General features: G+C 40.4%; 1 protein-coding gene across 2 annotated transcripts in view; it reads left to right on the forward strand.

The window, feature by feature from the left end:
* The window catches only part of LOC115126448 (neuroplastin-like), a 69,642-nt gene that overhangs the window by 4,715 nt on the left and 50,848 nt on the right, over positions 1–14,079 (forward strand). Inside the window, exon 2 of one of the 2 annotated variants that reach the window (XM_065002957.1) lies at positions 7,348–7,455. The exons of the other annotated variant lie outside the window; for it this stretch is intronic. Coding sequence (XP_064859029.1) covers positions 7,348–7,455 — 108 coding nt within the window. The remainder of the gene's footprint in view (positions 1–7,347; positions 7,456–14,079) is intronic. 2 annotated transcript variants of the gene reach the window in all.

Genomic DNA, 14,079 nt, shown 5'->3' on the forward strand with positions numbered 1-14,079 from the left:
GACAGTCTAGAGGCAGGCTAAACACACCTGTTTGTCTAGAGCCAGGCCAAACACACCTGTCTGTCTAGAGGCAGGCTAAACACACCTGACAGTCTAGAGCCAGGCCAAACACACCTGTCTGTCTAGAGGCAGGCTAAACACACCTGACAGTCTAGAGGCAGGCTAAACACACCTGACAGTCTAGAGGCAGGCTAAACACACCTGTCTGTCTAGAGGCAGGCTAAACGCACCTGTCTGTCTAGAGGCAGGCTAAACGCACCTGTCTGTCTAGAGGCAGGCCAAACACACCTGTCTGTCTAGAGAGAGGCCAAACACACCTGTCTGTCTAGAGGCAGGCTAAACACACCTGTCTGTCTAGAGGCAGGCTAAACACAGCTGTCTGTCTAGAGACAGGCCGAACGCACCTGTCTGTCTAGAGGCAGGCTAAACGCACCTCAGGTACATCTCTGCTCTGTTCTCCTCGTCATCCCTCCTTAGTTACAGGTACAGCTCTACTCTGTTCTCCTCATCATCCCTCCTTAGTTACAGGTACAGCTCTGCTCTGTTCTCCTCATCATCCCTCCTTAGTTACAGGTACAGCTCTGCTCTGTTCTCCTTGTCATCCCTCCTTAGTTACTGGTACAGCTCTGCTCTGTTCTCCTCGTCATCCCTCCTTAGTTACAGGTACAGCTCTGCTCTGTTCTCTTCGTCATCCCTCCTTAGTTACAGGTACAGCTCTGTTCTGTTCTCCTCGTCATCCCTCCTTAGTTACAGGTACAGCTCTGCTCTGTTCTCCTCGTCATCCCTCCTTAGTTACAGGTACAGTTCTGCTCTGTTCTCCTCGTCATCCCTCCTTAGTTATAGGTACAGCTCTGCTCTGTTCTCCTCGTCATCCCTCCTTAGTTACAGGTACAGCTCTGTTCTGTTCTCCTCGTCATCCCTCCTTAGTTACAGGTACAGCTTTGTTCTGTTCTCCTCGTCATCCCTCCTTAGTTACAGGTACAGTTCTGCTCTGTTCTCCTCGTCATCCCTCCTTAGTTATAGGTACAGCTCTGCTCTGTTCTCCTCGTCATCCCTCCTTAGTTACAGGTACAGCTCTGTTCTGTTCTCCTCGTCATCCCTCCTTAGTTACAGGTACAGCTTTGTTCTGTTCTCCTCGTCATCCCTCCTTAGTTACAGGTACAGCTCTGCTCTGTTCTCCTCGTCATCCCTCCTTAGTTACAGGTACAGCTCTGCTCTGTTCTCTTCGTCATCCCTCCTTAGTTACAGGTACAGCTCTGCTCTGTTCTCCTCGTCATCCCTCCTTAGTTACAGGTACAGCTCTGCTCTGTTCTCCTCGTCATCCCTCCTTAGTTACAGGTACAGCTCTGCTCTGTTCTCCTCGTCATCCCTCCTTAGTTACAGGTACAGCTCTGCTCTGTTCTCCTCGTCATCCCTCCTAAGTTACATGTACAGCTCTGCTCTGTTCTCCTCGTCATCCCTCCTTAGTTACAGGTACAGCTCTGCTCTGTTCTCCTCGTCATCCCTCCTTAGTTACAGGTACAGCTCTGTTCTGTTCTCCTCGTCATCCCTCCTTACTTACATGTACATCTCTGCTCTGTTCTCCTCGTCATCCCTCCTTAGTTACAGGTACAGCTCTGCTCTGTTCTCCTCGTCATCCCTCCTTAGTTACAGGTACAGCTCTGCTCTGTTCTCCTCGTCATCCCTCCTTAGTTACAGGTACAGCTCTGCTCTGTTCTCCTCGTCATCCCTCCTAAGTTACATGTACAGCTCTGCTCTGTTCTCCTCGTCATCCCTCCTTAGTTACAGGTACAGCTCTGCTCTGTTCTCCTCGTCATCCCTCCTTAGTTACAGGTACAGCTCCATTCTGTTCTCCTCGTCATCCCTCCTTAGTTACAGGTACATCTCTGCTCTGTTCTCCTCGTCATCCCTCGTTAGTTACAGGTACAGCTCTGCTCTGTTCTCCTCGTCATCCCTCCTTAGTTACAGGTACAGCTCTGTTCTGTTCTCCTCGTCATCCCTCCTTAGTTACAGGTACAGCTCTGCTCTGTTCTCCTCGTCATCCCTCCTTAGTTACAGGTACAGCTCTGTTCTGTTTTCCTCGTCATCCCTCCTTAGTTACAGGTACAGCTCTGTTCTGTTCTCCTCGTCATCCCTCCTTAGTTACAGGTACAGCTCTGTTCTGTTCTCCTCGTCATCCCTCCTTAGTTACAGGTACAGCTCTGCTCTGTTCTCCTCGTCATCCCTCCTTAGTTACAGGTACAGCTCTGCTCTGTTCTCCTCGTCATCCCTCCTTAGTTACAGGTACAGCTCTGCTCTGTTCTCCTCGTCATCCCTCCTTAGTTACAGGTACAGCTCTGCTCTGTTCTCCTCGTCATCCCTCCTTAGTTACAGGTACAGCTCTGCTCTGTTCTCCTCGTCATCCCTCCTTAGTTACAGGTACAGCTCTGCTCTGTTCTCCTCGTCATCCCTCCTTAGTTACAGGTACAGCTCTGCTCTGTTCTCCTCGTCATCCCTCCTTAGTTACAGGTACAGCTCTGCTCTGTTCTCCTCGTCATCCCTCCTTAGTTACAGGTACAGCTCTGCTCTGTTCTCCTCGTCATCCCTCCTTAGTTACAGGTACAGCTCTGCTCTGTTCTCCTCGTCATCCCTCCTTAGTTACAGGTACAGCTCTGCTCTGTTCTCCTCGTAATCCCTCCTTAGTTACAGGTACAGCTCCATTCTGTTCTCCTCGTCATCCCTCCTTAGTTACAGGTACAGCTCTGCTCTGTTCATCTTGTCCTCCCATTTTTCTTCCTTTCCTTCTTTCATTATGTTTGCCATTTTGTCATTATTCATGATGTGATTACTAAGATGAATTATAAAGGTAAAATGTTACAGAATTAAGTAGAACTCCTCCTGTTCTATCTTTCTATGCCATCTGCAGTTTAGGTTCAGGATTAATGCTGGGGTCTTGATCAACAGTCTTCGATTATCTTTTTCTCTTTTAATTTGCTGACGTACACACACACTCACCTCCCACACATTTGAGTCAGACTTTCACTTGAGTCTGTCTGGCTCTATCTCCAATCATCTTTTTCCTTTCTCCTCACCTCCTTCTCAAAACCACAGGAAGAAAAGGCCTTAGGGAAGGAAGGAGGTGAGGACAGAGGAGACCCTGTGTTGGTACCCTGGTTAAACTAGATGGGAAAAAACGTTGCTGTTGTTTTACTTCACTTAGTGAGCAAAGCTTTCCATCTTGTTCAACCAGACTGTGTTGTGGCAATTCATGTGTTGTGGCAATTCTTTTAACAATGACTCTCAACACGGTGTGTGTATGTGCGTTGTGTGTGTACTGTGTGTGTGTGTGTATGTATGTACTGTGTGTGTGTGTGTGTACTGTGTGTGTGTGTGTGTGTACTGTGTGTGTGTGTGTGTGTGTGTACTGTGTGTGTGTGTGTACTGTGTGTGTGTGTGTGTGTACTGTGTGTGTGTGTACTGTGTGTGTACTGTGTGTGTGTGTGCAAGTGTTCCACTTGGCCTCAATGCCAGTAAGGTATTGGGTGATTCCACTCCAGCGGGGGGGGGGGGGTCTCAGATTGTTCTGGAAATTCTCACATAGAAACTTCAATAGGAGGAAGGATGTTTGATATGATTTTTACATTTTTATGTTGATGAAATTGACTGTTTTTATTAAGCTCCTTGTAGACCTACAGTGTAGACACGCCTCCTGTGACATGCAAACCTTACCAGCCACTTTGCGTGCACTCCTCAATAAATGTACACTACCGTTCAAAAGTTTGGGGTCACTTAGAAATGTCCTTGTTTTTGAAAGAAAAGCACATTTTTTTGTCCATTAAAATAACATGTTAATGTTGTAAATGACTATTGTAGCTGGAAATGGCAGATTTTTTATGGAATATCTACATAGGCGTACAGAGGCCCATTATCAGCAACCATCACTCCTGTGTTCCAATGGCACGTTGTGTTAGCTAATCCAAGTTTATCATTTTAAAATGCTAATTGATCATTAGAAAACCCTTTTGCAATCATGTTAGCACAGCTGAAAACTGTTGTCCTGATTAAAGAAGCAATAAAACAGACCTTGAGACTAGTTGAGTATCTGGAGCATCAGCATTTGTGGGTTCGATTACAGGCTAAAAATGCCCAGAAACAAAGACCAAACTTCTGAAACTCGTCAGTCTATTCTTGTTCTGAGAAATGAAGGCTATTCCATGCGAGAAATTGCCAAGAAACTGAAGATCTCGTACAACTCTGTGTACTACTCCCTTCACAGAACAGCACAAACTGGCTCGAACCTGAATAAAACGAGGAGTGGGAGGCCCCGGTGCACAACTGAGCAAGAGGACAAGTACATTAGAGTGTCTAGTTTTAGAAACAGACGCCTCACAAGTCCTCAACTGGCAGCTTCATCAAATAGTACCCGCAAAACACCAGTCTCAACGTCAACAGTGAAGAGGTGACTCCGGGATGTTGGCCTTCTAGGCAGAGTTCCTCTGTCCAGTTTCTGTGTTCTTTTGCCCATCTTAATCTGTTCTTTTTATTGGCCAGTCTGAGATATGTCTTTTTCTTTGCAACTCGGCCTAGAAGGCCAGCATCCCGGAGTCTTATTGTCATTATACAGACAACATGATACAGACAACATATTGGTGTCATTATACAGACACCATGATACAGACAACATATTGGTGTCATTATACAGACAACATCTTGATGTCATTATACAGACAACATCTTAGTGTCATTATACAGACAACATCTTGGGTGTCATTATACAGACAACATCTTAGTGTCATTATACAGACATCTTGGTGTCATTATACAGACAACATGATACAGACAACATCTTGGATGTCATTATACAGACAACATGATACAGACAACATTTTGAATGTCATTATACAGGCAACATCTTGATGTCATTATACAGACAACATCTTAGTGTCATTATACAGACAACATATTGGTGTCATTATACAGACAACATCTTAGTGTCATTATACAGACAACATCTTAGTGTCATTATACAGACAACATCTTAGTGTCATTATACAGACAACATGATACAGACAACATCTTAGTGTCATTATACAGACAACATGATACAGACAACATCTTAGTGTCATTATACAGACAACATGATACAGACAACATCTTAGTGTCATTATACAGACAACATCTTAGTGTCATTATACAGACAACATCTTAGTGTCATTATACAGACAACATCTTAGTGTCATTATACAGACAACATCTTGGTGTCATTATACAGACACCATCTTAGTGTCATTATACAGACAACATCTTAGTGTCATTATACAGACAACATCTTAGTGTCATTATACAGACACCATCTTAGTGTCATTATACAGACAACATCTTAGTGTCATTATACAGACAACATGATACAGACAACATCTTAGTGTCATTATACAGACAACATGATACAGACAACATCTTAGTGTCATTATACAGACACCATCTTAGTGTCATTATACAGACAACATCTTAGTGTCATTATACAGACAACATGATACAGACAACATCTTAGTGTCATTATACAGACAACATCTTGGTGTCATTATACAGACAACATCTTGGTGTCATTATACAGACAACATCTTGGTGTCATTATACAGACAACAGCTTGGTGTCATTATACAGACAACAGCTTAGTGTCATTATACAGACAACATCTTAGTGTCATTATACAGACAACATCTTAGTGTCATTATACAGACAACATCTTGGTGTCATTATACAGACAACATCTTGGTGTCATTATACAGACAACATCTTGGTGTCATTATACAGACAACAGCTTAGTGTCATTATACAGACAACATCTTAGTGTCATTATACAGACAACATCTTGGTGTCATTATACAGACAACATCTTGGTGTCATTATACAGACAACATCTTGGTGTCATTATACAGACAACATCTTGGTGTCATTATACAGACAACATCTTAGTGTCATTATACAGACAACATCTTAGTGTCATTATACAGACACCATCTTAGTGTCATTATACAGACACCATCTTGGTGTCCTTATACAGACAACATCTTGGTGTCCTTATACAGACAACATCTTGGTGTCATTATACAGACAACATGATACAGACAACATCTTAGTGTCATTATACAGACAACATCTTAGTGTCATTATACAGACAACATCTTGGTGTCCTTATACAGACAACATCTTGGTGTCCTTATACAGACAACATCTTGGTGTCATTATACAGACACCATCTTAGTGTCATTATACAGACACCATCTTAGTGTCATTATACAGACAACATGATACAGACAACATCTTAGTGTCATTATACAGACAACATCTTAGTGTCATTATACAGACAACATGATACAGACAACATCTTAGTGTCATTATACAGACAACATCTTGGTGTCCTTATACAGACAACATCTTGGTGTCATTATACAGACAACATCTTAGTGTCATTATACAGACAACATCTTGGTGTCATTATACAGACAACATCTTAGTGTCATTATACAGACAACATCTTGGTGTCATTATACAGACACCATCTTAGTGTCATTATACAGACAACATGATACAGACAACATCTTAGTGTCATTATACAGACAACATGATACAGACAACATCTTGGTGTCATTATACAGACAACATCTTAGTGTCATTATACAGACAACATCTTGGTGTCATTATACAGACAACATCTTAGTGTCATTATACAGACAACATCTTAGTGTCATTATACTCCTTTTCGTGTGCTCTAACATATGGAATATGTATTGATTCTGAAATACACATCTTCACATTAATTTATTCAAATGAGAAAATAGGAATATCTCAAAAGTACCCTTTTTTGATTTTGTACATTTTAACACATATTATTTAACCTATATACTGTACATCAAGTACATCAAATGTACAGAGTGGGCTCTCTGCTAATTATGTAAGTAATCATCAATTATTTGAGCACCACCAACACAGTGAATGGGGAAAATGGATTAAAAGGGATCTCCTTCTGCTGGTTATTTGCTGACTGTGCAATCCTAAAGGAGGGATGTGATTGGTTTATGACCTATAATGTCAATGTCTATGTTATTCAATGGGTAAGTATCAGAGAGCTCACTATGGAAATCACTGATTTGCTGACTGCGCAATCCTAAAGGAGGGATGTGATTGGTTTATGACCTATAATCACTGGATTCTCTGGTCCCAACTCACGACTTTCTCTAAACTGTTGTGTTTTCTGTTGTTTGAGTTGTTCTTACACCCATGTTGTGTAGTAACACTGGTCTTTACTGTCTGTTGTTCTTTATGCCCCTTTTTTGATGTGATACATTTCTTTTGACATTTTTGCAGACACAACGCAACCTAACTCAACCCCAAAAGAAAGTCCTAACCTACCCCCACCACCCACTACCCTCTCTCCCACCCTAGCAGTCCCAGCCCCTGACACGCCCCCAAAAGGTAAAATAAAGAAGAAGAAGGATAACCGGTTAAGGTCTTCAAAAGAGGTCAAGGTCAAACTGGGGGGGGGGGGTGTTTTTCAAGAGCAAGCAGGTTGGTATTTATAGCTGTATTTTTCTACTGGAACATGCTTAAAAAGAGCCACATACATGAATTTTAATTTCCTAATGTTGTTATCTTTTGTAGACAAAACTGGTGGGGGGGAAAAAAATACAGTTATAAATAGTAACGCGCGTTCTCTTTCTCAAACATTACCGTATAAACCCCTCAGCTTTACCTTGACATCATTTTATGACCGTATCTCTAACCCTCTTGTTATACTGCAAACACAAACCCATATGCCTTATTCTCTCTCTGTTTGAACAGAGAGTTTAAATACCTAGCATTTTCTCAGAACACAAACCCATATGCCTTATTCTCTCTCTATTTGAACAGAGAGTTTAAATACCTAGCATTTTCTCAGAACACAAACCCATATGCCTTATTCTAGCTCTGTTTGCGACACGTAGCCTAGCAGTTAAGTGCTGTTGGCCCAGTAACCGAAAGATCGTTGGTTCAAGTCCCTTAGCCGGCTAGGCGAAAAATCTCTCCATGAGCCCTTGAGCCAAGGCACTTAACCCTAATTGCTCCTGTAAGAGTGTCTGCTAAATGCTATCATTGACCTTGTTCTAACTTCGACTATAGCTCGGTTCATATATTTAACATTTTCTCAGAACCACCTCAAGAAAAGGCCTGAAGGCCTGTATGGTTCAAAGCTGAATTTATTAACCAGCTGAAATTAGTTTTTTTCCCCTTCCTCAACCAGGCTATGAATGTATTTTATGAGAATGTCACACTAGTAACTGAGAAAATAGCTGAGATGAGGAAAATGCATTTTTCCTTGTTGAAAGATTATTTATTGTATTGCTGTAGAAGGTACAGTAGGACTGTAACGATGGGTTTGTGTTGTGTTTTTGACATCTCTTTGTGTAGGGCTATCTGTGTGGTGTGGTGTGGTGTGGTGTGAGACTGTTAATGAAGCTTGTTTTGTTTGGCAACACTTTACTTTAAATCGGCAGTTTAATGTATTATGATGCCGTTATAAGGGCTGGGAACCGCCAGGGACCTCACAATACGATATTATCAGGATACGATATTATCACGATACGATATTATCACAATACGATATTATCACAATACGATATTATCACGATACGATATTACCACAATACGATATTATCACGGTACGATATTACCACAATACGATATTATCACGATACGATATTATCACGATACGGTATTGTCACAATACGATGTTATCACGATACGATATTACCACAATACGATAATATCACAATACGATATTATCACGATACGATATTACCACAATACGATATTATTACGGTACGATATTACCACAATACGATATTATCACGATACGATATTATCACGATACGGTATTGTCACAATACGGTGTTATCACGATACGATATTACCACAATACGATATTATCACGATACGATATTGCCACAATACGATATTATCACGATACGATATTACCGTAATACGATATTATCACGATACGATATTATCACGATACGGTATTATCCCGATACGATATTATCACGATACGATGTTATCACGATACGATATTATCGCGATACAATATTACCACGCTACGATATTATCACGATACGATATTATCGCGGTAGAGTATTATCACGGTACGATATTATCACGATACGATATTATCACGGTACGATATTATCACGATACGATATTACCACAGTATAATAATATCACAATACGATATTATCACGATACGATATTACCACAATACGATATTATCGCGATACGATATTACCACAATACGATATTATCACGATACGATATTACCACAATACGATATTATCGCGATACGCTATTACCACAATACGATATTATCACGATACGATATTATCATGGTACGGTATTATCACGGTACGGTATTACCCCGGTACTATATTATCACGATACGATATTATCACGGTACGATATTATCACGGTACGATATTACCCCGATACTATATCACGATACGATATTATCACGACACGATGTTATCACGATACGGTATTACCGCAATACGATATTATCACGATACAATATTATCACAATACGATATTATCACGATACGATATTGCCACAATACAATATTATCACGATTTGATATTATCGCAATACGATATTACCACAATACGATATTTTATTTCACCTTTATTTAACCAGGTAGGCAAGTTGAGGCAAGTTGAGAACAAGTTCTCATTTACCATTGCGACCTGATATTATCACGATACGATATTATCATGATACGATATTATCACAATACTTAGGTGCCAATACGATATGTATTGCGATTCTCATGATTCTATATGTTTTGCGAGTCGATACTGTGATTTTATTGCAATTCGATGTTCCAAACATATTGCTCACTATATGTCTGCTGCAGAGGGACGAGAGAGAGACGTGAGAAAACTAGTTTTGATCAGTCAGGGAAATAAAAGTGCTGAAAAGAAATTGTCTTTCTATTTAAAAAGAAGATGGAGAACAAGTTATGAAGGATAAATACAGGAGTTTTAGTGCAGGGACAGCCAACTAGTTATGAAGGATAAATACAGGGGTTTTGGTGCAGGGACAGCCAACTAGTTATGAAGGATAAATACAGGGGTTTTGGTGCAGGGACAGCCAACTAGTTATGAAGGATAAATACAGGAGTTTTAGTACAGGGACAGCCAACTAGTTATGAAGGATAAATACAGGGGTTTTAGTACAGGGACAGCCAACTAGTTATGAAGGATAAATACAGGGGTTTTAGTACAGGGACAGCCAACTAGTTATGAAGGATAAATACAGGAGTTTTAGTACAGGGACAGCCAACTAGTTATGAAGGATAAATACAGGGGTTTTAGTACAGGGACAGCCAACTAGTTATGAAGGATAAATACAGGAGTTTTAGTGCAGGGACAGCCAACTAGTTATGAAGGATAAATACAGGAGTTTTAGTGCAGGGACAGCCAACTAGTTATGAAGGATAAATACAGGGGTTTTAGTGCAGGGACAGCCAACTAGTTATGAAGGATAAATACAGGGGTTTTGGTGCAGGGACAGACAGCTAGTTATGAAGGATAAATACAGGGGTTTTAGTACAGGGACAGACAACTAGTTATGAAGGATAAATACAGGGGTTTTAGTGCAGGGACAGACAACTAGTTATGAAGGATAAATACAGGGGTTTTAGTGCAGAGACAGACAACTAGTTATGAAGGATAAATACAGGAGTTTTAGTGCAGGGACAGCCAACTAGTTATGAAGGATAAATACAGGGGTTTTAGTGCAGGGACAGACAGCTAGTTATGAAGGATAAATACAGGAGTTTTAGTACAGGGACAGACAACTAGTTATGAAGGATAAATACAGGGGTTTTAGTGCAGGGACAGACAACTAGTTATGAAGGATAAATACAGGAGTTTTAGTGCAGGGACAGACAACTAGTTATGAAGGATAAATACAGGAGTTTTAGTACAGGGACAGACAACTAGTTATGAAGGATAAATACAGGTGTTTTAGTGCAGGGACAGACAACTAGTTATGAAGGATAAATACAGGGGTTTTAGTACAGGGACAGACAACTAGTTATGAAGGATAAATACAGGAGTTTTAGTACAGGGACAGACAACTAGTTATGAAGGATAAATACAGGAGTTTTAGTGCAGGGACAGCCAACTAGTTATGAAGGATAAATACAGGAGTTTTAGTGCAGGGACAGACAACTAGTTATGAAGGATAAATACAGGAGTTTTAGTACAGGGACAGCCAACTAGTTATGAAGGATAAATACAGGGGTTTTAGTACAGGGACAGCCAACTAGTTATGAAGGATAAATACAGGAGTTTTAGTGCAGGGACAGACAACTAGTTATGAAGGATAAATACAGGAGTTTTAGTGCAGGGACAGCCAACTAGTTATGAAGGATAAATACAGGAGTTTTGGTGCAGGGACAGCCAACTAGTTATGAAGGATAAATACAGGAGTTTTAGTGCAGGGACAGACAACTAGTTATGAAGGATAAATACAGGGGTTTTAGTACAGGGACAGCCAACTAGTTATGAAGGATAAATACAGGAGTTTTAGTGCAGGGACAGCCAGCTAGTTATGAAGGATAAATACAGGAGTTTTAGTGCAGGGACAGACAACTAGTTATGAAGGATAAATACAGGGGTTTTAGTACAGGGACAGCCAACTAGTTATGAAGGATAAATACAGGAGTTTTAGTGCAGGGACAGCCAACTAGTTATGAAGGATAAATACAGGAGTTTTAGTGCAGGGACAGACAACTAGTTATGAAGGATAAATACAGGAGTTTTAGTACAGGCACAGACAACTAGTTATGAAGGATAAATACAGGAGTTTTAGTGCAGGGACAGACAACTAGTTATGAAGGATAAATACAGGGGTTTTAGTACAGGGACAGACAACTAGTTATGAAGGATAAATACAGGAGTTTTAGTACAGGGACAGACAACTAGTTATGAAGGATAAATACAGGAGTTTTAGTGCAGGGACAGCCAACTAGTTATGAAGGATAAATACAGGAGTTTTAGTGCAGGGACAGACAACTAGTTATGAAGGATAAATACAGGAGTTTTAGTACAGGGACAGCCAACTAGTTATGAAGGATAAATACAGGGGTTTTAGTACAGGGACAGCCAACTAGTTATGAAGGATAAATACAGGAGTTTTAGTGCAGGGACAGACAACTAGTTATGAAGGATAAATACAGGAGTTTTAGTGCAGGGACAGCCAACTAGTTATGAAGGATAAATACAGGAGTTTTGGTGCAGGGACAGCCAACTAGTTATGAAGGATAAATACAGGAGTTTTAGTGCAGGGACAGACAACTAGTTATGAAGGATAAATACAGGGGTTTTAGTACAGGGACAGCCAACTAGTTATGAAGGATAAATACAGGAGTTTTAGTGCAGGGACAGACAACTAGTTATGAAGGATAAATACAGGGGTTTTAGTGCAGGGACAGACAACTAGTTATGAAGGATAAATACAGGAGTTTTAGTGCAGGGACAGCCAACTAGTTATGAAGGATAAATACAGGAGTTTTAGTGCAGGGACAGCCAGCTAGTTATGAAGGATAAATACAGGAGTTTTAGTGCAGGGACAGACAACTAGTTATGAAGGATAAATACAGGAGTTTTAGTACAGGGACAGCCAACTAGTTATGAAGGATAAATACAGGAGTTTTAGTGCAGGGACAGCCAACTAGTTATGAAGGATAAATACAGGAGTTTTAGTGCAGGGACAGCCAACTAGTTATGAAGGATAAATACAGGAGTTTTAGTGCAGGGACAGACAACTAGTTATGAAGGATAAATACAGGAGTTTTAGTGCAGGGACAGCCAACTAGTTATGAAGGATAAATACAGGGGTTTTAGTACAGGGACAGCCAACTAGTTATGAAGGATAAATACAGGAGTTTTAGTGCAGGGACAGCCAACTAGTTATGAAGGATAAATACAGGAGTTTTAGTGCAGGGACAGCCAACTAGTTATGAAGGATAAATACAGGAGTTTTAGTGCAGGGACAGACAACTAGTTATGAAGGATAAATACAGGAGTTTTAGTGCAGGGACAGACAACTAGTTATGAAGGATAAATACAGGGGTTTTGGGACAGGGACAGACAACTAGTTATGAAGGATAAATACAGGAGTTTTGGGACAGGGACAGCCAACTAGTTATGAAGGATAAATACAGGGGTTTTAGTTCAGGGACAGACAACTAGTTATGAAGGATAAATACAGGAGTTTTAGTGCAGGGACAGACAACTAGTTATGAAGGTTAAATACAGGGGTTTTAGTGCAGGGACAGACAACTAGTTATGAAGGATAAATACAGGAGTTTTGGTGCAGGGACAGACAACTAGTTATGAAGGATAAATACAGGAGTTTTAGTGCAGGGACAGACAGCTAGTTATGAAGGATAAATACAGGGGTTTTAGTGCAGGGACAGCCAACTAGTTATGAAGGATAAATACAGGAGTTTTGGTACAGGGACAGACAACTAGCACAACAATAATATAGAGATATTGTCAAAACGATATGATACAAAATAGTATCCTGATATGTGACTGTATAGATTTTGTTGACCTCATCACTAGATATAATGCATTGTAAGACTTGTCATGAGCATGTATTCTAACCAAAATATTCTAAAATAAGTTAATATTTTCTAGAAATAGGCATGGGAATAATTGATGAGACAACCCATATTCAAGAGTAGCTTAGGAAAATAACCCCATCTAAAAACATTTTTGTTGAATTACCTTAAACCGAGTGAAGCTTTGTGACATCCCTCTGGTAGTGGATCAAAAACAAAACCAACAGACAAACAAACAAACAAACAAACTTGGGGAAACAATAGAAAAATACTGTTTTGTCATCTCCTAATGATCCTAACTTAATAACAACCAGATAGTAATTTTACACGGAGAGGCATTACATATTGTTAGCCTCATAATAATACATTATAAAGGCTCATACGTGCTAGCAACAAGTAGTAAAGCCTTCCCCTTGCAGGCTGTTGGTTCTCCTGTTTT

The sequence above is a fragment of the Oncorhynchus nerka genome, linkage group LG17 (genome assembly GCF_034236695.1).
Source record: "Oncorhynchus nerka isolate Pitt River linkage group LG17, Oner_Uvic_2.0, whole genome shotgun sequence".
In the NCBI taxonomy this organism is placed as follows: Eukaryota; Metazoa; Chordata; class Actinopteri; order Salmoniformes; family Salmonidae; genus Oncorhynchus; species Oncorhynchus nerka.